Here is a 26,948-nt window from a genome sequence, read left to right on the forward strand (position 1 = left end):
AAATACTATTCCTGAGGACTGGAAGATGGGCATCATTGTACCTCTGTTCAAGAAAGGAAGCCGACGAAAATGTACTAATTACCGTGGTATCACACTACTGTCCCATGTCCTAAAAATATTGGAAAAAATAATAGAGACCAGAATCAGAGATATTGTTGAACCAATTTTGGAAGAAGAGCAGTATGGTTTCAGACCAGGAAGGTCAACTACAGACCTTATATTTGCAATTAGGATGCTAATGGAAAAATACTGGGAGAAGAACAAGCCTTTATTTCTAATATTTTTGGACATTGAGAAAGCATACGATAGTGTACCAAGGGAAAGAATTTGGCAATGCATGAAAGAACTTCAAGTGCGAGACAGCCTCATAGACAAAGTGAAAATGTTGTATAGTGGGAACAGAAGCTGTATTCAAGTAGGATGTGGTTTGTCAGACTGGTTTGAAACAAAGAGAGGAGTGCTGCAGGCCAGTTCATTGTCACCACTTCTATTTATTATTGTAATGGATGTAGTAATGAAATCTATTAAAAGGAAAGAACATGGAGATATCAAAGCCTTCACATTTGCAGATGATGTTGCGATCTGGAGTGACTCAGAACAGGAATTGGGAGAGAGAATACAAAGCTGGAATGAGGAGTTTAAGAAATATGGTTTAAACGTCAGCAAGACCAAGACGGTGGTGATGAAAGTGTATGGGGAAGGAGCAGAACCAATAGTCATGTTAAATGAAGCTCAACTGGACAGCGTTCCAGTTTTCAAATACTTGGGTAGCGTTATATCAAATGACAACCTAGCTAAACATGAGGTGAACAATCGAATCAGTAAGGCAACACAATTTTACCACCAGGTAAGACACCTCCTGTGGGATGAGCAAATACCCATGAAAACAAAAATGACATTGTACAAGTCCTATTATACACCCATTCTTACATACAGTCTCGAAACCACAACACTGACCAGTAGAGATAATTCCAAACTTCAGGCAGCTGAAATGAAATTCCTACGCACTATGATCCAGAAAACCAGGAAAGACAAGATTAGGAATGAGAAAATTAGAGAAGAAGTAGGAATAGATGATTCTCTCCTCAATAAGATTCAGATATCAAGACTGAAGTGGTTTGGTCACATGAAGAGTATGCCAGTAAACAGAACTGTAAAGAAGGAATTTGACAGAAAGGTAGAAGGAAGACGACCCGTGGGAAGGCCACGAAGGAAATGGATAGATTTAGTTAAGAGCGATGTACTGCTGAGAGGTCATGATTGGGACAAGTTGGTGGAGGAAGAATGTTACAAGGACAGGATGAGATGGAGGAGGCTCATATACCACACCCAGGAAACTGGAGATGGTTTAGGATGATGATGATTAAACTTCCAAGGTAAGGAAAACTGTCCACACACTCTAGATGGTGGTCTCCTAGTTTTACACTTGCTGGACGCTCTTCTCTATTGACTGCCATCACCATTGTCTTGGTCTCGCTGATGTTGAGGTTATATTCCTGAAACTGGGATTTTCATACGTTGAGTGTGATCTGTACTTGTGTTTCACCCCAAATCATGATATCATCAGCAAAGGCCACTGCATTCAGTTCACCTAACTTTCCCTTGACGTTTTTCATTATATTGTCCATAATAGTGATGAACATTAGTAGGGACAGTGCACTTCCTTGCTGAACTCCACTCTTCCCAATTTGTACACAGCTAGTACAGTCTTTGTACTACATCTGCAATTTTCCTTACCAGTCCTTCAGGCACATTTCTTTTCCTCAGACACTCCCAAATCTTATCTTTTATACACCAGTTCTTACATACAGTCTCGAAACCAGTGCTAAAAAGTAGATCCATTGTTGATCTGTTACTTCTGAATCCATATTGCTCAACCTCTAACTGTGGTTCAGTGTTGGTTCTCAATCTCCTTTCTATGATCTTCTCAAGAAGTTTTAGCCCATGAGACAGCAGTGTTATTCCTCTATAGTTGGTGGGTTTCCATCTGCTACCTTTCTTAAACGGGAATTATAATGCCCTTGCTCCAGTCTGTAGGTATTTTGTTGTCTGTCCGTATGGCATTTAGTACTCTGTGCAGCCATTGTATACCCTGGATGCCTGCTGCCTTTATCATGCCCGCATTCACTTTGTCTGCACCTGAAGATTTTCCTTTAGGCATAGATTTTAAGGCTGTCTCAGTTTCTGTCCAGGTGATGGGAGGTTCCCCATTGTAGGCTTGTTCTTCAAGTGCCTTTATGGTATTCATTGGCTTCCAAAACGCATAAGAGTCTCGGAACGCAATTATCGACTAAATTAAGATGCCAGCATGAGCAGACATCTTGTCTGTTGCTGCCATCTGTCATTTCTCTAGGAACTAAATGTTGTACGACTAAGGGAAGATCCATCATTTCTACTCCAAAATACGTACTAGCGAGAATCCAGCATCAACATGACTGAAATTGCAGGGCATCTTTCAAAATTAAACCGTTAACAGATAACTCATAGAGCAAATGCCACACGCTTCATAAATCAAATAAATACGTTCTATCATTCCACACCTGTTGACGAATTAGAGCATTTTGGTGAACACTTATGCCAAGCTTTGGACAACCTACTCGCCTTAGATGACTATTCAAGATCTGCTCGACGTCATAGAATACAATGCAGATTCAACAGCATGTGAAGAGTACACAGACAAAAGCAAACGAGCTATTAGAAGGCCAAAACATCTTCTGGAGCAGAGTCAATTTGGAAGTAGCACGAATGTCGCCACCCAGCCTTCTACAAATCCAACAGCTCACAACATCGTCCCAGAAGTCAGGTTACCTATAATAAAACTGCAATCTTTCATGGGAAAAATTGAAGAATGGTCCCGGTTTTGGGAACAGTTTGAGGCATCCGTAGACAGAAATCCATCAGTCTGTCATAAAAAAACATATCTTCCTGTGCGGATACTTGGAAGGGGAACCAAAGTGGCTAGTCGATGGGGTAGCCATTACAAGCGACACATACGAACAAACTAAGCAGATTCTGATATCACACTACGGTGATAAAAATAGAATTATCCAATCACATCTAGACTTCCTAGAAAATCTTGAGGTTGCAGTTTCAGAGAGCCCGGAAGAACTAAACAATACGTTCATCGAATGTCACAGGCGAATTCAACTAATTGAAGCCTTGCGAGCATTAGGAGAGGACGTGGACTTATACAGAAGGATATTCGCTCATTAGCTACTGCGTGCCATTCTGGAAGACATCTGTCGCCGTTGGCTCATTCACGCCAAAAGACACAACACGCAAGAAGGGAACCTGTTGAGATTAATGGAATTCCTTAATGAAGAGGTCGAAGGAACGGTCAATGCACAAAAAATACAAGGAGATATTTCTCCTGCAGCACCTCGCATACTTTCCATACTTTGCCACTTTCCAGGTGAACACAAAAGCAAGCAATACTGCGAGAAGAAGCAAGTGAGAAACGGCACCATTTTGTGTATATTGTGAAAATGAAGAGCACTGGGGCCAAGACTGTCAACAACTACAAGACCCCAAAGTTAAAACTGCTAAACTCAAGACGGCAAAGCGTTGTTTCCCATGTCTCAGGAAAGGTCACAATAAGGAAAGGCATCCTGCAACCAGTGTAAGGTTCTCCATCACATATCTATCTGCTATAAGGCAGATAACCTCTCTTCTTCTGTTAGCAAAATAGAAGTCACCGCTTCGAACTTCACATACCTGCAGACTATTCGCACATGGATCAAAGGACTGACTAGAAAACTGAAACTTATCCGTTGTGTCCTGGACACCGGTAGTCAGTCTAGCTTTATTCATCGTTCTCTGATAGATTAATTGGAACTCAACATTAATCATAGCCAGACATTGGAGTTAACCACATTTGATTCACCTTCTAGGATTTTAACTTCAAGAAGGAATGTCTCATTTGAAATTATGGGATTTTTGACTAATACTCATATTTCAGTTGATGCTTTCGAAAGTCACAACACCTATACGCCACAACCGACGCCACCGCACGATATAACGATCCTGGCTTCACTCAACAAACTCAAACTAGCAGATCCGCAAGACGAAAGAGAACTTCCGATAGAAGTTCTCATAGGTGCAGACCTCTACTGGAAGATTGTGACTATGAACCAGCCAATGAGAGTATCTCAATCTCTTGTTCTATTGCCCACCATATTTGGATACGTTGTCAGCGGAAACAGATCCAGCGTCACAGTCAACCAGATAATGGTCCATTATATTTCATTTGCTGTATATGAAATCTCCGATGACCCTGTACGTCAGTTTTGGGAGTTGAAAGCCATCAGCATTAAGGAACATCAAGGGCGAGCACTGTCACCCAAGGATCACGCCATTCTCCAAGATTTCCATAACACCACCATAAGAAAGATGGAAGGAGTGTTGTCTCGCTGCCTAGGAAAGAGGACGTTCTCTTTTCCCCCAACTTCACCACAGCAGAAAGGCAATTCTCATCATTAGAAAATAGACTACAAGGGAATGATGAGCTGAAGTCCATTTACCATAAACACATGTTATATAGAGAGAGATCAAGTAGAGGCTGTTCCTCACAACAGCTGTTTTGGGGATGTGTTTTATCTACCCCACAACGTTGTGAAGAAATCCAACGTGTGTAGCATTAAATACAGAGTCGTCTTCGATGCGTCCTCCCACGAAATAGACTCTCCATCACTGAACGGCGCGCTGTAAATGGGCTCTAACCGAAAATTCTAGGGACATTGCTAAGATTAGAAAACACTCCAAGGCAATTGTATGCGACGGTCAACAAATATTCCTACAATTAACACTCAACGAGGATGATAGAGATCTTACGAGATTTCTGTGGTATCGTGTCGAGTGGAGGGAGGAGCTGATATCCTATCGCTTTAAACGCTTGCCTTTTGGACTGACATCTAGTCCATTCCTCCTGTCTGTCAGCCACTATAAGGGAAACGACCACACTGAATCAGGACATATATACAGTTACATCAGAGCTATTTGACAAATCTGTGTTTATGGATGACTTCACTGCAAGTGTTAATGATGACTCAAAGGTAATCACCATATAACTTCACTTCCTGTCATTTTTTAAACATCCCCAGGTGGATGGGGCAGACAAATCACGAATCACATGTGAGAGGGCATACATGTATTCTTTGCTGCCTCTGAGAGGGCATACGGAGCAGTTATTTATGTGAGGTCAACACGGGACTATACCACCCCCGCTTGCATAGTTTGCAGCAAAAACAGACTAGCACCAGTGAAGAAGGTGACTCTTCCAAGATTAGAGTTGCTCGCCGCACTTATAGGCACACGCCTCCTGCGCTGTTTTTGTGAGGAAACGGGTTTCAACCTCAATAGGACCACTCTGTGGAGCAACTCTACAGTGACATTGAGATGTATAAAATATGACCCAAACAAATGGAAGTCCTTCGTTGCAATCGTGTAACAGAGATAATTAGCCACACAACTCCCAGCCAGTGGCGACACTGTCCCGGAGACCAAAACCCTGCAGATTATCTCACGCGAGGGATAGATGCACACCAGCTACTATCCTTAGAGATGTGGTAGTGTGGTCCCTGCTGGCTTACGCACAGCGACATTTGGCCACCTGACATTACAACGGAACACCTGCCACTACCAGACATCAGAAAGCTGCCAGATGTGTTTGTGATCACCACTACTGAACCCAACCTAGATGTACTAAGGTTCAGTACCTACTGGAAACTACTACATGTCACAGCGTGGGTATTTTGATTCATACAAGCTCTCAAAGATAAAACAATCCTATCGCATTGATAGCCGCAGAATTGCAAACCATCCAAACATACTGGATCAAAAACGTCCAGCGAGAATAATTTCCTGCCGAGGTAAGCGCACTGCAGCGAAATGTACAGCTACCCAATGCATCTAAGCTTGCACGCTTCAACCCCTTCATGGACCAAGGTGTAATTCGACTAGGTGGAAGACTCCAATGTGCAGAGTTGACCATTGAGCAAAAACACCCAATTATATTGCATGGTGAACACCACTTTACAAAACTGCTAATTAGACACACCCATATACGACTGCACCACTTAGGAGTTCGCATCGTTATTAGGTGATCTACGACAAGAATACTGCATTCTCCAAGCTAGGCAAACAATTAACCTTTTCACTCCCAAGTATCTTTCCTGCTTATGCATGCCCCATCCCAGGTTATTTTGGATAATTTCACACTAACTAAAATAAGCTAATATTTCTTTTATATTTACAACTATTTACAAAGTTTTATGACCAAAAATGAAATTAAAACATTATCCCTTCACATTTTCATCGAAACTTCACTACTGTATGGTAAATTTCCATGCAGGGGTGTACACAGAAAGTGAAGCACGCCAGTACTCTGCAACACTGGGCTTCCTTACATGACCCATCGACATGGTTAGCCTCATCTACATCGTGGTATGCATTCATTTGTTGTTGCCTGCACCTCGCGAATATATTTGTCTCCTTTGATATGTGGGAAAACAAATCCTTTGTAAATAACGTAATGAATATTTCGTATTCGGTAGAATGTTCGTTGAGGTTAAGTTCGTCCCTAATGCCAGACTGGGTTGGGTCAAAATCATGTTTTATTGGTGTAAAATTAGCGTCATTTATCCAGGTTCTACGAGAAACTCTACGTGGTGGCAATAACCTTGGTCGTTTCCGCACCATGTGATCAGGTTGGATTTCTAATTCCTCCTCCTCTCCACCTTCAGATAAATCACTCCTACTATCATTTTCCACAGAATCATTCACTAATATATCATCTTCACTACCTTCGTAATAGACTCGTCTTCATTACCTAAAGCATCTAAAATATCACTTTCCGTCAAACTTTGTTTACTAGTGCTTGTGGATGCAGCCATGTTGGGTGACTCAAGACAGCTGTCAAAGAATAGTGTAAGGGTCGAGACTAAATATACGGTGCTTGCGATGTATCGAGATAGCTGTATTCTTCTCTGAGCATTGTCAGATGATGCCATCTCACGTTCAGTGACAGAACTGGAACATACGACAGAATTCAGCAGCGGGAGAGAGCGAGGCATTTGAAATACGAGTTAACTCGTGGTTGGGACAGCGGAAGACACTCGGATGTCCGAGTTAACTCGGGCTAGGAGTGAAAAGATTACTCCACTCATGCCTACCATGTAAGATAGCTCAAAACACTCGCTTTAGTGAGATAGAGGCTCCCCTACCACGTGATCGTGTACAACCTATAGAGCCATGTTCTGTAATAGGTGTGGACTTCGCTGCCCCCCTTTATGTTAAACGGGGCAGAGAAGTCAAGAAATCATACATAGTTCTGTTCTTGTGCCTCCACTCACGCACTCCACCTAGAACCGTCCACCGATATGTCAACAGAAAAATTTCTGATGGCTTTGCAAAGATTCATCAGCCAACGGGGTATACCCCATACCATATACTCGGACAACGCACGCACTTTCTCTGCAGCGAATAAGGAACGCATGGCCCTCGAGGACGTCTTTGTAGATCCCAGTGTGTATCACTACTGTTCTCACTGAGGAGTCCAATGGAAATAAATCGCGCCACGGGCGGCTTGGTGGGGAGGATACTGGGAGAGGATGTTCGGCTCTACCAAACGATGCCTGCAGAAGGTTGTAGGATGTTCGCAGCAGGACGTGGAAAGCTTGTACACAACACTTGTCAGCATAGAAGCCACCCTTAACTGCAGATTGATCACCGAGTACACAAATACTGGCAATGTTCTGACGCCATCTCACTTTCTAGTCAGAAAAAGGTTAAGCCATCCCGTTTGGAGTAGAACCCACCATAGGAAAAAATTTTACATCGGAATTTAAAACGAGACAGCGAGTTCTTCAAGATTTCTGGAAACGTTGGAAAGCAGAGTATCTTCTTCAGCTGCAAAACTACAATGAGGTGAAAAGACCACACAATCAACAGGGTTCACCAAGGACCGGAGACGTTGCCCTCCTCTAGGAGGACTCTAGGCCACGGTACATATGGAAACGAGTGAGAATAGAGGAGCTTTTCCTAGGGAGAGATGGAAAGATCCAAACAGTCATGCTACGCCAGCCAGACGGCTCCAGAATCAGTCGACTGGTGCAGCTGGTCGTTCCTCTGGAAATTGACCAGGGTGGGAAGGAGATGTGACGGACTCAAGGCGATACCGCACGTTATCTAGCTCATTGTTGTAACGTATATGTATGTGTTTATGTAGAGTCCGGAGATTGTTAATAAAGGGATTAGCTTGTAATAAACACGGTGTTGTTACTCCACACCCTGGTCTGGTAAAACCAGAGAATAATGGCCGAGCGGATTTGTTGCACTGAACATGGGCCTCATAACCTGAAGGCTTCGGGCTGAGCAGCAATCATTTGGCCAAGACCCAACAGGATTGTAACACCATGGAGTTTGTTTTGGATTTGTTTCAGTAGTCACACTTAGTTACTTGCAAGGATATTTTTTCAAAGCAGAAAATTGCATCCCGAACAATTTGGCAGTGTGGTTAGGGTCGTACAGCTCTGAACTTGTATCCGGTAGATGGTGGGTTCAAACCCCACTGTCAGCAGCACTGAAGATGGTTTTCCATGGTTTCCCATTTTTAGACTAGGCAAGTGCTGGAGCTGAACCTTAATTAAGGCCATGGCCGGTTTTTCCCCACTCTTAGCCCTCTCCTATCCCATCGTTGCCGTAAGATCTGTCTGTGTCATTGCAACGTAAATTAAATTTTCGAAAAAAAAAATCACGATTTTCATACTTATTACCTTTTTTTTTTTTAGATTTATGTCACTGTTTACTCAGTATTTAAAAGTTCAGGGCATTTGTCTCGTTTGCGACTCATTCCGGTGGTTTTCCTGCAGCACATTTCAGGAAGATGAGACTGAAGTATCCACAAAGAAGCACACAAAATGCCGTCAGTTGGTACACTTATTTATAAATTAAATACACATAACCTTAATCACTGCCGTCGCAAACAAACACTTCACTCCAAAAACATGTACAGATCACCATTTTAACAATTGCCTATCACTAAGCACATGCCACATGGAGATTACAACCTTAAAACTATTGACTGCTGACTGTTTACAAACATAAACAGAACAGATGTAAGGCTTTTCAGGCATTTGCTCTATTAACCAGCGTTTCGTCTTAGGTCTGACACTAGACTCACTGAGTAAAACGGCACTCAAATGTTTCCCGTCACTGAGGAGCTACACATACCGTATTTACTCGTTCACTGAGGAGCTACACATACTGTATTTACTCAAATTAGACCCCCTCGCATATTAGATCCCCCTGGCTTTTCGAGATGAAGAAAATGGAAAAAAAAAAATCTCGCCTATAAGACCCCCCTCCCAACGTAATTCGTCAGAGAACGATGACGATTCCGCTTCGAAGCGGGTACAAGTCTTATTGCAGCTCTGATGACATCACACAAATTTGTGAATAGTTTCGTCCGTACGACCTACGCAATGAAAAACGCGTCGAATCCATGCAGTACATCTGTGTTTCGTTGTTAAGAAATGTCCGCCTCTGTAGCGTAGGTCTACTCCAGCTCTGATGACATCGCAGAAATAGATGAATAGGCCTAGCTTTGTGTCCAACCCGCGCATTGCAAGCATGCATCAGTCATGCTATATGTCTGTGTTTTGTAGTTAAAATTGTCTGCCAGCGTAATGGTTAGCACAATTAGTTGCTGTTTTCGGGGGTCTGACTTCGATTCCCAGTACCGTACTGCCAAAGATTTACGAATGGCAGGAAGGTTGATATGCGATAAAAGCGGTACATGTAACTCCTCTCCACTGGGGGTGTGTCTAAAAAGAGCTGTACCACCTCGGGATGAGGAAACTAGTTTACTTTAGTTGAGAAATATTCGCGGTTGTTGCTATTTATACACCAGGCGACATCATTAACAAAGTGGTCATTTAATATCTCGTAACTCGGGCCGTTATAGGTATATATTTGGAGAGAAATAAGTTTAAAATGTGATAAAAGCTATCCAATTAAAACTATTGTTTTACTCGCCAACGTACGTAACAAATAATAATAATTTTATGTCTCCACGTACTTTAAACAAATTTCGGAGAAGCCGAACAAAACATACTAGGGTATGCGTTAATAAAAAAGGAGACAACAAACTTACAAAATTAAACATTATGATAATAAAATGCATTACTGCCACACCTGTAGATATCCATAAATGCGGTATATTTTCCTGTTATTTATTTTTATTTTTTCCGTCGAACTTTTGGCACTGTCAGGGCGATAATATACCTCACCTAAACAATGTGGTCTTTCTTATCTCATGGACAGCTGTTTATGCAAATCCTGATGTGATAAAAGTAGAGAACAAGCATGAAATATACTTAATAATAAGGGTCTGTGTTTCAACAGCCGCAGTTATGAAAGTAATGTTTCCAGTTACTATGTATTACATTCGGAAGTCCAACTTGTAACACACGCTGGTTATCAGCTGATGGTTTGGCATGCCTTCTACAGCACGGCTTCGTTCTGAAGGAGTGGCTTCTGCTACATATACACCAACTGGGAATATCAGAGACCATTTGGGAATAGATTTACACTGTTTAGACTCTGTTGTCGGAAACGAAATTATTTTTAAAAGGTTCAGAAAGACGAGACCTCGTATGCTCTTGATTGCAGTGCATGGCTCAAAGAGAATGAAGCATGGCTGACGCGACTGACGAGAGATAGCAGTAAAGATGACGTCACTTAGAATGCCGACACGCCGGTAGCAAGGCAGGGAATTTGGCGACGCAAGGCGATAATTCAGATGAAAGCAGTGATCAGGTTGCTGTGTGGTAGGCGTACTGCTGAACTGACAGAGACAAATGACTGGCCATTAAGTTCTTTTTTATCAATATTTAATTATGTGATAACACTATACACTTATCCTTCTTCTACAGGATCGAGTATGAAGTGAGACGAATCTTCATAGCAAGTTTTTACGGCCGTATGCCCTTCCTGACGTCAACCTCATCAGAGGAATTAATGAGTTGTAACGAATGACGTGATATGGGTAACTAAAACAGACTTTTATATGTACTGTAGGCCTAAAAGTCATGTTCACCATTTTTCATCTTTTTACGTTTAGAAATACTGCCTTCCGACGAAAATAGCCAGTATAACTTAAATACATTCTAAGTCTGTTAAATAATAGTATAGAATGTTTACACATACAATTTATAGCTCTTTATAACCCAGAAGTCATGTGTTCGCTGCCCAAAATTTTGAGATTATCGCATATTGGACCCCCCTTTCTTATTTTTGGCTGTAAAAGTGGAGGGGAAAAAAAAGGGGGTCTAATACGCGAGTAAACACGGTATATGAAGATGTGAAGATTATCGTTTTTCTCATTTCCCCTTTCCGTTACTCCCCCCTCTCATAGTGACCTGCCATTATTTTCATCCTATTTTGTGTTCCTTTTCTTATTCCTCCTATCTACATACAGTATTATTTGTACAGATTACTGTATTGGAGTTAGCAATAAGAACTGGTAAACCGGGAAAGTAAGGTAATTTAAGTGGATGGGAGAAGAAAATAAGAAAATAATTAAGAAGTATAGATGTGCCCAAGGATGAAATGCACAACAGTAATGTATGCTTTTAGTAATTACCGTATTTATGTTTTTACACGGATGATTTATTGAAAACTATCCCATCAGTTTTCATTTTGGAATTCAAGTGAGTGAAAACACTGGGAGCAGTTTGGCTGAATGGGATGATCTGTTTAATTTGCTTGAACTTGAATAAAAATATAGAGTTTAGTTTGGGTATCTTGATTTCAGGGATGAAAGTTACATGTGAGTAATTTGAATTTTGGATGAGAGATATGACATCGAGGCAGGTGGATAATTTGACAAAGTATTGAGAGAAGTTAAATGAAGGTATTATGAAGATTGGCATACTGTACTTTTTAATGTTGTTGTTTGTCCAACCCTTGTCCCGTTTTCCTACAGGGTCGGGTATGAGGTGAGATGAATCTGTCGTGGCAGGTTTTTATGACCGGATGCCCTTCCTGACGTCAACCTCATCAGAGGAGTTAATGAGATGAAATGAATGACGTGATATATGATAGTAGGGAGAGGGTGAAACCCGGTGCCGGCACATAGACTACTCCTGTCGAATAGCACCAAGGGGTCTGCTCAAGGCTTAACGTCTCCATCCGACGGACGAATCACCATCAACAGTGTCATATGCTCTCACTCCATATGAGCATTGCGGAGAGGTTTGGAATTTAATCCAGGATTTTGGCACGCAATCTAATGATTAGAAATTGTATACCACCACCTCCCCTACCCTGTCAGCCAACATTCTCATGGTGACATTTTTTTTTTTTTTGACCAACGGGACTCGAACCAGTTAACCTCGGTGTCAGACCGTTTAGACTTCAGCGCCTTAACGATCATGGCCACGAGGCGGGCTGGCATACTGTACTTTTTAATAAGGAAGTAAATTGTTTGTCCAAATCAATTTCATATATAGGAGTGAAAGTAGTGTGTAAATACTGTAAAATTGTAATATGGTTACCAAATTTTATTGCAAATTGTGGACTAAGATTAATATGTGAAAAAAGTATTTAAGTTAAAAGAATTTTGAAATATTGGTTAAGACTGAAAAAAGAGTGTGGCCAGCTTCTGCAGATGGCATATAAACATCAGAGAGATTATATTCAGGGAGGGTACTAGTTAACTAAAGTAAAAAGTGCTGTTTACTAGAGATGTAGCAAAAACTTTCCAGTTTGATAGACTTTAAGGTTTTTGTTACATTTAACTAAGTCGACACTGAAAAGTATGGCTTCATTCTTAACAAAGTTTACTAGAGAGGTTAGAATTTGGAAATTAATGGGAGAAGGACTTTGAGAGGGTTCAGATGTCTCTTGAGTTTATTATACGACTTAGGGATGTTCAAAGACAGTGGTTGGTGTCCGAACGCAGGAGCAGGATGACCCTCTCAGAATTCGATAGAATAAGTTAGGGTATGAACATAACTATTGTAAATGTAAATTGAAGAGAAACACAAGGTCTAATTTGATGGATGATGGGAATTTATAAAAATAAAGGATGGATTGAGGAAAAGGATACAGTAAGATGCCTTCTCTGTGGAGAAAATGGGGAGAATTTCACTTGCTCAGATCTTGCAAATAAATCCTGGTAGTCAGAAGGAAATTTATGAATATTAATGAACGACACGTGTTAAGTTATGACGAGAATGGTTGTAGAATCATTTGAATGTTAAGCAAAGAATAGACTAAGCTTAATAATCTTAGTAAGTTGTTGTTGTTGTTGTTGTTGTTGTTGTCAGCATCATCATCCAAGAGGGGAGCTCCTTAGAAACACAGGTGTTGTTGAAGGATGTCTTGTAGGCAATAATTCCAGGTTTGTCAGCTGAAACTTTAAGCTATACAACTTTTGAGATTAAGATCATTAGAAACACCAGACATCACAGAATCTGAACAAAGATCGCAACTGCCCTTTCCCAGCAAGGCCTGAAAGTGTATTTCATTATTTTCAGTACTGGTGATATGGTATACTTTATGTTCGGCCACCCATAAATTAAGAAGTAATAAATAAACAAATAAAAAAATTAAAACAAATACAAGAAAATTGCAACATCATGAAATACATGCGGGGCAGACTAAGGATAGATAACTAAGGTTGGGCCATGAACACGGGTGGCCCAGATTGGTTGCGCAGTAGATGTTAGTTTTCCCTCGTGACGTCGTCATAAGACAACCATGACTGTGCAGCATACAACCACGCATGTACCTTATTTCGTTGTTTACTGTTGTCTGTCTTATTAAGAAAGGATTTCCACGTAATATGTATACGCAATTTCTTTCTGTATATTTCAGTTGGTTTATATAGTGGCCTATTGTAATTTGCATAGTGTGTGTGTCATAGTTCGTTCCTGTGAGATCTCTGATAAGTTGCTGTTTTTCTTGCAGCAAGGTGCACTTGTTTTCTTTTCGTTAGTTGTGTGAACAGTGTAATAGTAGCTTGAGTGAAATTTCTGTGTTTGTAGCATCATTGTAGTGTATATATTTGCATATCATTTTGTGAAATTTTGAGTGTGAATAAAATTTCTTAAATGTGTTAGGCTATAGCAGATGATAGCTTTTCAAAATCACTGACGACAATGCCTGGATGAACAGTAACTGGCTGCCTGTCATACAGCAGAAAGATGAAAGAAACCGGTATCATGCATCATTCAATTCCTAAAGCTTCAGACCTGCAAAGAATTTGGATACAAAAATGTAAAAGGAAGAATGTCTTCAATGTAGCTACTTCTACCATGTGTTCGCGACATTTTACGGAAGCCAGTTTTGTTCGCAATTTAAGAGTAGAATTACTGCATTTATCTCCCAAGATGATCTTGGAAAAGAAAAAAACAGTGCAGTACCTACAAAGAACCTTTCTGGTAGCATTTATAGTAGTAGCCCAGTAAGTGCACAATTATACCTAAGAAATTCGTCAGTTCCACAGTCTTCAGAGCAAAAAATGGAGAACAACGGATTGGAGAGGCAGTTAGCCTGAGAAACTAAGAAGAGAGCTATAGAGACTCTTGAGAAAGTATCTGCGAAGAAAAGAAAAATTGATCGGTCCACGGCTGCTGAAGATACTACATCAGAGGAAGAAGAGTTCCTTTTAAAGAACGGCTGTTGAAGATACTACATCAGAGGAAGAAGAGTTCCTTTTAAAGAATGGCTGCTGAAGATACTACATCAGAGGAAGAAGAGTTCCTTTTAAAGAAAGTGAAGGCACTGGAAGAGCAAAATGGGAAATTAGTTCTGACGTGCACTAAATTGCAAATAAAAAATAAATACCTGACTGAAAAACTGAGGAAAGCAAAATGAGAGCTAAGAGAAAAGTCGAGTGAATCGTGCTTTGGGGAAATTGCTTTCCAGGACTCAGATTGAAATTTTATTGAATGGTAAGAAGCAGCCCAAGTGGACCGGAGAAGATATATGCAAAGCAGTAGCATTGCGTGCTGTTTCTCGCAAATGTTACATTTATCTACGTATTAAAGGATTCCCTTTGACCAGGATATTTACTCTGAAAAGATGGGTAAATTGCTCATTCCACTGTCAAAAAGGAATGCTTAACGACGTACTCCTACTGATGAAACCTTGAGCAAAAATATTTTCTGCGTTGGAACGCGCATGTGTGATCTGCTTTGATGAAATGAACGTCGACAATAGAGTTTGCTATGAAGAAGAGGAAGATCGCATTGTTGGTCCACGCAGCAATGTACAGGTAGTAATGGCTCGCGGACAGTTTTCTGTGTGGAAATTTTTTTAGTATGACTTGCAAGTGACTGCAGTTTTGCTTCACAAGGTTATATTCTCCCTAGAAGATGCAGGGTATAGTATTGTTGCCATGGTGTCCGACCTAGGAGCTAAAAATCAAGGTTTGTGATAAGAACTGAATGTTACTCATACTAACACGTTTTCCGAATCCTGGAAATCCACAGAAAAGAGTATGGGTTTTTGCTGATGTTCCACACCTGTACAAGCTAATGAGAATTCATTTCATAAATGACGGGTTGACTCTTCCAGGAAACATCCTTGTTACAAAAAAAATACAAAAAAAAAAAAAACATTGAAAAGTTGCTCGCGTTAGACCACAGTAAGATGAAGATCTCTCTGAAACTCTTGTTGCAACACATAAATGTAAAAGGAAGGGGGCACCAACGAGTGTGCTTCGCCATCCAGCATTTTTCTAATCATACGGCGCAAACTATTCACTTATGCCTGGTGAGGAACATATTGCTTCCTTCTTCCAGCTTATAAATGACTCATTTGATATCCTCCATGCAAGAACACCTAATGATAAGAAAATCGAATCAGTGTTCCCATTTCAGAAAGGTTTTACGACTTCCATCCGTTCATTATTTGGCCTTTTTAGTGACTTCCAATCTCTCAACATAAAGTACATTTTGACTGCTCGATTAAACCAAGACTGTCTGGAAAATTTATTTTCTCAGATACGAGGACTCGGATATTTCTGTGAACATCTGCTACCAACCGAGGTGAAATTTAGATTGAGATTGTTATTTCTGGGTGCAAACTCAGAAAATATTCCGTTAACCAATAAGGCTGCGGTGATTTCGGAAACTGATAATGTGATACTGACTTGTAGATTTGCTGCCGGATATGCCTGAAGCATTATGCATGATTGAAGGTGAGACAGAAATTCGGGACATTGCAATAGAAAACCGTGCAGTTAATGATTCACCACCGGGCGAGTTGGCCGTGCGCGTAGAGGCGCGCGGCTGTGAGCTCGCATCCGGGAGATAGTAGGTTCGAATCCCACTATCGGCAGCCCTGAAAATGGTTTTCCGTGGTTTCCCATTTTCACACCAGGCAAATGCTGGGGCTGTACCTTAATTAAGGCCACGGCTGCTTCCTTCCAACTCCTAGGTCTTTCCTATCCCATCGTCGCCATAAGACCTATCTGTGTCGGTGCGACGTAAAGCCCCTAGCAAAAAAAAAAAAAAAAGATTCACCACAATCTATAGCGTCACCTGATTGTTCACAAATAAGAACTTTTTATTTCATTATTTATTATTATTTTATTTTTATTTTTTATTTTATTTTCCACCTTGTCAATACATTAGTTGCTTAAGGCAACTTATTGGTTAAAAGTGGTACATGTGCCAGGCTGAGTGGCTCAGACGGTTAAGGCGCTGGCCTTCTAACCCCAACTTGGCAGGTTCGATCCTGGCTCAGTCCGGTGGTATTTGAAGGTGCTCAAATACGACAGCCTCATGTCTGTAGATTTACAGGCACGTTAAAGAACTCCTGCGGGACTAAATTATGGCACCTCGGCGTCTCCGAAGACCGTAAAAGTAGTTAGTGGGACGTAAATCAAATAACATTATTATAATTATTATTAGTGGTACATGTTTCGTATATTATTAACATCTTCAGCCACATAACACTGTTTAGATGAAAAATTCATATATTGACAAAGTATCAATGCTGTGAGAGAAAGTGTCCTTAAAAATAGCATAGCCATAAAATGTATCTGTGTCGGAGCGACGTAAAGCTAATTGTAAAGAAGATTAGTACAATTCATGACGATAGCATTATAGATGTAGAGAAAAGGAACAAAGTTGAACAAAAACCCAAGCTAGCAGTGGAAGTAGATAAGAGCAACGGGCAAACTCTTCATGCGTTTACTAGACATATGTCATTTGCTTCAGTGCTTATCAGCTGTACAAGAAAAATAGAGGACCCAAAGACAGGTTGCACTTTCAAATTGAGCTGGGTGAATGGATAGTTAAAGAGAATCTTGGAGGAGTAATTTGAATGAGAAGTCCACAAGTAGGAAGGCCATCATTGAAACCTGCACCAACATGATTTACAGAGAGGCATTTCACAGCTTCATTCCATCCAGTGACCAAAAGAAGTGTGTAATAAGGAGGTGCAAATTGTGTTATAACAAAGATGTTAGGAAAGAAAGTTTGTTTTGATACCCGGATTTCAGGGTTAGACTTCGTTTAGTTTTGTATTTCAAGCTGTACCATTGTAAATATTCATTGAAGAAATTTGATTTTGAAGATTATTTTACAATTCTTTTTGTAACTTCATGTACAGTACAGTCCTTTACTTTTATTTTCAACTGCTTTTCTTACTATATTGTTATGAGACACATTCATAGTGTGTAGTAATGATGTACTTTATTATAACCAGTGGCGGCCGGTCAGTACGTGCTACCGGGCTCCAGCACGTAGCTTGAAACTGTAAGGAATATTATTTATGTACAGTAAAATTATCCTGGTGCCTTTTCGTTTTTTGAGTACGATATGAATTTGTGTTTTGTGAAAATCAGGACGAGATCTGTCGAACACCTAGCGCCGTTCTCCCGGGGAACAAGGCTCGTGCTCATGTGAAGTGAGCCCTTGCCTGTAGCCTGGAGGAAGCAATAAGCAGGCGCAGCCAAGCTTGCAACACTCCCCCTAGCCGGCGGAGTATACCATAAACCGGGATCAACTTTCACTGATCCCGTCTATAGTTACTTCCTCTCCCGCAAGGGGGTAGAAGTACTCGATGTCTCCCGCTACCTTGATATTCACGGCCGACTGGATCCCTCGCTGCGCTCCTTAGCTAGCTAGAGCGACGCATCAAGTCGGCCGTGTGATGTTGAATGTGGTAAGCGAGTCTGCCACTAGAGAGTAGCATCGTCTCGGCTCGAAAGTAAAGCGTAAGCGGAGGCAATCTATCTCACACATGCTTATTAAAATATCCATCTTCCTTTTGTGTCAAAAATAAGGAATTCGTAGGTGAGTCAAAGAATCTTTGAGTGACCCTAAATGTGATCCCGCATTACAATGTAATTTACTCTGGTGAAATGAAATAGCGTATGGCTTTTAGTGCCGGAAGTATCCGAGGACATGTTCGACTCGCCAGATGCAGGTCTTTTGATTTGACGCCCGTAGGTGACTGCGAGTCGTGATGAGGATGAAATGATGATGAAGACAACACAACACAACACATACACTCAATGATGGTTAAAATTCCAGACCCAGCCGGGAATTGAACCGGGGATCCCTGTGACCAAAGGCCAGCGCGCTAACCATTTAGCCATGGAGCCGGACATTTACTCTGGTAATAGGGGAGGTCTCAATGAATCAGTTGGCAGCTCTTTCAGTTGCTTTGTGCGGTTTTTAATCTCGCGGTTATATTACTGGTGCGTGTTTTTTCTGTCATTGTGTTAGTGCTCAAGTTTATACGGAGATTTATCAAATTATTTATCCACTGCAGTGTATATAAAGTGAAATTAAATTAGTGTTCTTAGTGGGGATCTATATTCCCACGATTTTATTTGCACTGATGTAAGTTGCGCCATTAGGTTAGTAAAAACAATATTTCTCGAATGAATTATTTATCTCGTAGACAGTTGTCGAAGAATTCATCTGCTTCCAAATTAATGTTGTTTTTGTTTGTTCTGAGTTATAAATTGTAAGAAAAGTTGTATTATTATTATTATTATTATTATTATTATTATTATTATTATTATTATTATTATTATTATTATTATTATTATTATTATTATTATTATTATTATTATTATTACCAAGTTTGAAGTATGCGTTGTTCATCATGGCAATATGCAGATTTAAAACAGCGTATTTAGCTTGTTTTTTGTAGCACGTAGGACGATTTTTTCACGAGCCGCCACTGATTATAACATGTACTTTATTATAACAGTGGCATAGTTTTATTGGTTGTTTCTGTCAGACATAGTCTGAGTGTAATGTATTCCAAGAAGTAGAATCAAACATTGAATTGTGGTTTGAATTACCAAATACAAATCAAAAGAGGCAGGACTAGGTAACTTGTCTTACAAACATCATGAGAACAGGCATGACGAATTAACTCATTTTCAGTCAAAATGTCCATACCTGAGAAGCAAAAGGGCTTATGTCCATTTTGTTAATTTTACAATATAAACTAGAAACACAGTAACTGGCTGCACATTTATGCCAATTGCTCGTTGTACAAATGCAGTAGAATTGTAAATGTGTTATATGTATTCATTCTGCGTATCATATTTATGTAGATGTGAAATAAATTCATATTCATATATTCCAGTCTAAATTTTCTTGGGAAAACCATGAAAATGGACTTACGCCTTTTTTCTTAATTCCTTATTAAACTTCTGGATGCTGTAAAAGTTAATACATAAATAACTGTGTGTAATGTCAGTTTATACCTGTTCTGTAGCTAAACGAACAAGAAAAACATAATATAGCACACACAAAACGTTATAATAAAAAATCACATTAAGAAATTTTTCAAAACTTATTTTTACAAATTTTGTCACTGAAGTTCTGTGTAAGATAATTATTGTAAATTACTTTTTCCCAAATGAAATGTTCTCCAGAGAATTTCAATTTATGTCTGTAGAAGTATCAGTCATCGGTAGTTTATTCTTTTTCTTCTCCTCCATGAGGGAGGTCACTGTAAAATGCACTGTACTGCCGTGGAATCCAGTGAATTAACGTTTGCAGGTCTGTGTATTTTGCTGAACTAATAGGTTTGGGTCCACTTTGTATGGTCGGAATTTCCTTTCGTAAGAGGAGAGCATTTCTGCGATGTCTTCTGATATCAATTTCTTGAAAACAGGTGTCATTGAAGGATGTCTTGTAGGCAATAATTCCAGGTTTGTCAGCTGAAACTTTAAGCTATACAACTTTTGAGATTAAGAACATTTCACCAGTAGTAGATTTCTTATGATTTGTGAAAGGGGATCCAGATGTTTCGGTTACAGATGTGAAATTTTTTAAATCGCTATATTGCATTTCATGGACTATTAGCAGCTTTTTACCTGAACTGAGCCTAATCACATGGTACAGCATTCTCCAAGTTGGTGAGTTTCAACTTTTTCCTTTCAATGGTTGAATGAAGACTGTCCAATTCCATGTGTGTGTAGCCTTTCCAGTTTGTAGTTTTGTCATCTTTCTTCTCTCTGTAGAACTACCCATTTGTTTACGAGTTCTGTGTCTATTTTTTGGAACTTCCTTCACCAATGTTCCTATCATCTGACGTTTCTGGTCGCAAAAACTAGACTACTTCCAAAAGGCGTCAAATATATTTTTCCATTCCTCTTCAGTTAATTTCTCACAATGTTTCATTCTACACTTACAAAGAGGTTTAACTTTTTGTGCTGGGACTTAACTTTTCACCCTTCACTGATTTATAACGTGCCCCAATCAACCTGCTTCTTTTAGCACTATTTCTTTTCCAACTTGAGGGGTCTCGAATCCTTTTTCTCCCATGATATACTACTCCTTTTACTGTTCCGTTTGTTGCAGGAAGCTCACATGCCTCCGAGTTATTTTGACATTCTGAAATTAAAAGAAACTTTATGATAATAATTATTATAATTATAATTTGCTTAATGTTGTGGGTACAAAAGATCAAACTGATTGTCTACAGAAAGCCCTCTACTTTCACTGCCTTCAGGTTTGTAACTTGGATCCAAGTCGGAGAAGTCTGATGCAGTGTCATCCTGAAAGTCTTCCATATGCTCTTCATCCACACAGGTTTCTCATATGAAAGCTTGCCGTCCAGTGTCTCTTCACCTGAGATTTTTTTTTTTTTTTACATTAACAATATGTGATATATGTGGTGGAAGTTTAGGAGTTATGTTGATAGATATCACTAAAACAGTAATAATAATTATGATTAAGATATTACTAAGAATACAGCATACGTTAATGGGATCTAATTTTAATCAGTTGAAGGTAGTAGGCCTATTACTTCATTCTGTACATTGCAATTGGTGATTAGGGCGTAACTCCACAAAGCATAGTCAGTAACAAAATGTAGGCTAATACGTAACTCTTCAGTAAGAAACATAAATATATTTACCTCTCACTTCATGTGCTTGCTTCAGAGCAAGTTGCAATATCATCTTCCCTCTTGAAAAACTATTCATTTTGTGTATGTTCAAATACCGAAGTCTCGCGTAACTTTTAACTTCTTGTGGCTTACAATATTTCACTTGTTGTTTTTACACTAATTTGCATGTGATAATGCAGGTCTTTTATATTCCTGTAACTTAGGAAACTATAATAACGTTCACAATAATGAGCACACTTCATTATCGTACTCCAATAATGTAGGCAGAAGGCGAATGTCTATTGACTCTTTCTTCCCGCGGAGAAATTAGAAGAAGAAAGGCGGCTGTCTCACATGCGACCTTGCAGCACTAAAATGTTTTCTGCAAAAAGTGGATGTTCCACATGCGCCCTTTCCATCCTTAAAAGCACTCTGGACTACCGCCTTTATGCCATCCTCTAAATCCACAGGGAATGGCAACAGGACAACCATCTTTATTCCATAGATGCAGTCGATTATATCGAACACAAAAATGGCCGTAACTAAGAATCGCCAAGAATGGACATACGCCCTTTTGCCTCTCGGGTACGAATATATTCCCTGCTACGAATGTTTATTTTTCAGTGAAAACTCCCTGGTTAGGAGATTATTATTTTTATTGCAAGAGCTGCAAGTATTAACAACTAAATGGTTTCAAAGTAACATTCTGTGATTTCTTTTTCTGTTAGATTATATACGGTATTGACATTTTTGTTTGTGATTTCTTATTATTACTAATACTTCATTAACAGGTTTGGATGGGACAATCTATGATTACTTTTCTGGTTATCAAGACCTCTTGAACAGGAGAGTCACCTTTGTTGGGGATCCAAACATACGAATTAAGGAAGACTATCTCCGAATTCTTCGATATTTTAGGTGAGTTATTAGCAATGGAAGAAGATAAAATATTGTTCTTAGATAGTAACCGTGAAACATTCACTTTGTTAGTTAGATGACTTACTTGATTGTATATCTCTTGAATTTTTCTTCCAGCCACCTTATGTTGATTGAATAGTTTATCTTTGATATTTTTAGACACTGCTGTATACAGGATGTCCTATAAACCCAAACGGAGCGCATGGCATTTGTACTCTGCACTACAGCAGCTGCCTCAGCCCAACTTACATTGCGCATGGCCACCCGGCTTTAAGCATGTTTACAATCTTATATGAAATCTTACCTTATAAAAGATGCTGGAAGTGTCATCCTTCGTAATGAGGGACTTCATAAACACCATTAGGATTTTCAGCACACCAATAGCACAAGTTATGACTGTTCACACGACCATTAAGATGAAACCAGGCATCATCCAAAAAAAATACAAGCTGTGGGTCGAATAAACGATCATTCAATGATGCAAGATACCACTCACAAAATCTCACTCTTGTAGGTGGATTAGCATGTTTTTAAACAAAGGGCCCGTATAAACCTGTATGTTTCGATGTGTAACAGCTTTGTAGCTCTTTGTGCAGAAGAATTCAAAACCCCTACTTGTGCTAATTTTGTGAGTGATTTATTCGGTGACCATTCAAGATTGGCACCAATGTCATCTAGCTTTTCCTCTATTATTAAAACTGTTTGTGTGCGCACATGTTTTTTACTGAACACTGAGCCAGTAGTTTCAAATTTATTTACAGTTATGTGAATTTGTGCTCATGAAGGTGGCACTTCACCAGGAAATTGCTGAACAAATGTATCACGTCCCCGTTGAGCCGACTCGTACTTAAAATAACTTTTACGTACGAAAATACGGTGTGGCAATGATAACACAGAGGCGAAACGCTGGCATCCAAGAATGAGTTAGCTGAAAAATTTATAATGTCCAATAACGGATCATTTATATTGGTACCTGTGACGCTATTCGGCTAGAGGCCGGAACGTGCGAAAGAGTGAGGCAATCCATGATACGGCGTCTGAACGTGTGGATTGCAGCCTGTGGAGGCCACTTTGAACATCTGTGACGTGGATGCGATTCAGCTATGTACTGTGTTCTGGGACTATTTGTTGTCATTGCACGCACACCATCCATTTCCGGCCACATGTTCGTGGGACATTTTTTCCTCCGTTTCCAGTCAGGAATCAGTCCCTGCAGTTTGTCGGTTTTATTAAAGTTCACCCTGTATAATTACATGACTTGATATGATACTTGTTTGTTCCTTTTCAGTACCAACCTGTCGTTGTGTTTATTCTTTTATGTGTTCCTTTTCATGTTCCTATATGTTCATAGTTTCATTTTCTGATACTTAGAATCTTATGTACTCCGATGATATGATGTTGGCAAGCAAAACACGCCAAAGCCTAGAGCAGCAAGAAAGACCACCTTTGTGCATATTGAATGAAATTGAACCTTTCCAAATCCAAATATTTGGAGTGTGGTGAACAGAGTATCTGTCGATGGGCATCAACTCGACAATGTACCTGGACTCAAGTCTTTTGCTCATATCAGATGGAGATGTGTTCAGAGAGGCGCAAATGCAAACACATGCAGCCTGGGGAAAATGGCCATTACATGACAGAAATCTTATACGATTAGAAAATTCCTGTGTGGCTGATATCTAATATCTGATGCACTGTGATCAGACCTGTGGTTTTATATGGAGCTGAATGTTGGCCAGTAACTAACAGATGTGAGCATATGCTGCATACCATGGTGCGCTGGTCCATTGACTTAACAAGACTCGATCATGTCCCCAGTGTCGAAGTAAGGAAGATTGTTGGCATCATACCATTACTTGAGAAAATACAAGAAGCTCTCCTGAAATTGTACAGGCATATATTACAGAGTAGTGACGACACAGTGGAGAAAAAGCGTATCAAGTGAATATAGCACACAAACGACCCAAGAAACAGTGGCTTGATCAAATCAGGGAAGATGGTACAGGCCGTGTAAAGTGGAGAAGAATGTTCAGAAGATAACATAGAGGCTAGACAAAGAAGACAAAGTGTATTAATAAAAGCAAGCCTTTTATTTTTGTTTTTGCTAATCCTCTTTTGTACATCATTGTTCTGAAAGCAATAAATATATGTTTTACTATAGTTTTGAACATTTTAGGTCTGGTTATAATTTCCGCCTGTGTCATGAATTTCAGATTAGTTTGAGAGACCACAGTGGGGAGTACTTAATTTCAAGCATCATAAGCATCATCATCATCTCTTCAATCAAAAGGCTGGTGGGCAACATGGAAGTAGTGCACTGGCTCTTTCCTTTCACCTAGTTGTTTGCTTTCTTGGTAAGATCATCCTGGTCCAATGCTATCAAAGAATGCTGCTCTAGCTATTCCTCTGGGTATTCCACATTCAGTATATCCTTCCAGTAGTATGGTTCACCAATTCAAGTGTCTTATCAGGTGGTTGATAAGTTGAGCTTTCTCTTTCTTGTATTAGGAGTACTTCTTCCTTCCTGGCGTATATCGCCAGCACCACAACTCAAATGCTCTTAGACTTATCCCCTCTTTTTCCAAGGGTCGATATTTCCTAGGCCTATGTAGCAACACTCCGTACGTGATCTGTTTCCATAAATATCTTCCGTGTTGTTAGCAGTATGGTTTTATGGTTTTAGATGTTAGTAGTGTTTTGTGTTTGTTAAATGCTTGTTTCGCTTGTGCTGTCATGATTGCAGTTTCCATTTGGCATCTTCCATCTGATGTTATGAGGAAACCTAGATAGGGAAATGATTTTACTTGCTACAGCTTGTCACCTCATAACCAGATGGCAGCCTTCTGTGCATTTCATAATTTTGGTTTTCGTATTAATTTTTATATTACAGATTTTCTTAACTTCTTATTCATAAGTTCTGTGGCCGCATGCAGGCCATGTTCCTCTTCTGCATGAAAGAGCTGTATCATCAGCAAATCATGTAGTGGTTAATTGCACTCTGTTTACCTTAATGCCATATCTGTTAACTTTAGCAGATTCCTTCTGAGGTTCTTCAGTACACAGGTTGGACAAGAGAGGAGAGAGTCTGTAATCCTGCATCACTCTTTTTTGAGAACCTTGCCTTGACTTTGTTTTGCTGTTTTCAATGATATAATTACATAATTAAGAAAAATGTGTTAATACGTTGGCTGCCAACTGACGCGCATGTGCTTCATAGTATATGATCCGGTTTTATTCGTGTTTGTTGGTCTGCACCCTGATTGGGCTTTGTTCTTTTGTAATGGCACTCAGGTTGAGGTTTGAGTTATGTCTTCAGGTTATTGGTTCATGATCTGTTGCTTTCAAACATGATGTAATTACGGATGAAAGTGGCAATGACAATTCCACTGGTCCTTCAAATTCAAATACAGAAAATAAATGCAAAGGGCACATCAATCAGAAAGCGATGTAAATTGTGCCACAAAGAGGGGAAAAGAACTGACTCCGATGTGTTATTGTACTCAGTTCCCTGAAAAGCCTGCACTTTGCTTAGACCTTACTTTAGGATTTATCACTAGTATTGTGCATGATGAGAAAGACTGCAGTCTGTTTACTACTGCGTTTAAAAACAGTTAATGAAGGATATTCTTGGTGTGAATGATTATTACATAACAGTGTAACATCATTTGTTACAATTCAGTGTAAATATGCTGTATTAATAACACACACACTGATGACGCACATGTGCATCTGCCGGCACCTAGGACATTATATTGTTCTTCTGTGCCGATGACGTGTGTCACTGATGATTTTTCACATGTATGTATAAAAAAATTCACTTGTGATGTTAAATCTACCAACTACTACCTTCTAACTAATAGAAAAGAAAAACGCATTGTCTCCTGGGGCAATTTATAAGTTTAATTAAGGCGGCAGAGAAGTGTTAATATTTTATTAATTTAATCTTATTTTCCATCGTTTACTTTTTTAGTAATAGAATGGTACCAATCTTCTGGCTATTAGGCTGGAAAAGGACATTATGTATTATTTTTCATATATTACTTTGGTTTACAGATTCCATGGCCGTATTGCTAAGGATCCTCTGAAGCATGAAGAGAGTACTCTTCAAGCAATCCGTGAGCATGCAGAAGGTTTGAAAAGAATATCTGGAGAAAGAATATGGATTGAACTGAAGAAAATATTGGAGGGAAATTGTGCTGGAGACCTCCTGAATATAATGTTGGACCTTGGAATAGGACCACACATTGGTAAATAGGGTCTGATAGTTCTTTCAAGATTAATATCTGGATTACCAGTTTCCTAAATGGAATATTTTGTACAGTCATATTGCATGGAGTTCTTTCTTTAGAAAGGCAAAATGCAGCCAACATAATGAAATGGGGAAAGTAAAAGTAATCTACGAGGGGGATCAAATATAAACAGGATTTTATTTTTTATTTAAATTCATTTATTGAAAAACACAAGGCAATTACAATTTATTTTTCCGCATAGTTTCCTGCTTTGGAAATGCATTTGTCCCAGCGTATAGGCAGCTTTTTGATGCCCTCATTGTAAAAAGAACATGGTCGTGTCACCCGCCAGTTGTGCACAAAGTCTTCCACACTCTCGTCATCTTCAAATCGTTGCCCTCCTAGAGCTTCTTTAAGTGGTCCGAA

At 39.6% G+C, this 26,948-nt stretch overlaps 1 protein-coding gene across 1 annotated transcript in view; it reads left to right on the forward strand.

The window, feature by feature from the left end:
* LOC136868568 (CCA tRNA nucleotidyltransferase 1, mitochondrial) overlaps nucleotides 1-26,948 on the forward strand; it is a 131,826-nt gene that overhangs the window by 37,508 nt on the left and 67,370 nt on the right. Inside the window, exons 5-6 of the mRNA XM_067144783.2 lie at nucleotides 22,167-22,293; nucleotides 26,347-26,540. Coding sequence (XP_067000884.1) covers nucleotides 22,167-22,293; nucleotides 26,347-26,540 — 321 coding nt within the window. The remainder of the gene's footprint in view (nucleotides 1-22,166; nucleotides 22,294-26,346; nucleotides 26,541-26,948) is intronic.

The sequence above is a fragment of the Anabrus simplex genome, chromosome 1 (genome assembly GCF_040414725.1).
Source record: "Anabrus simplex isolate iqAnaSimp1 chromosome 1, ASM4041472v1, whole genome shotgun sequence".
Taxonomy (NCBI): Eukaryota; Metazoa; Arthropoda; class Insecta; order Orthoptera; family Tettigoniidae; genus Anabrus; species Anabrus simplex.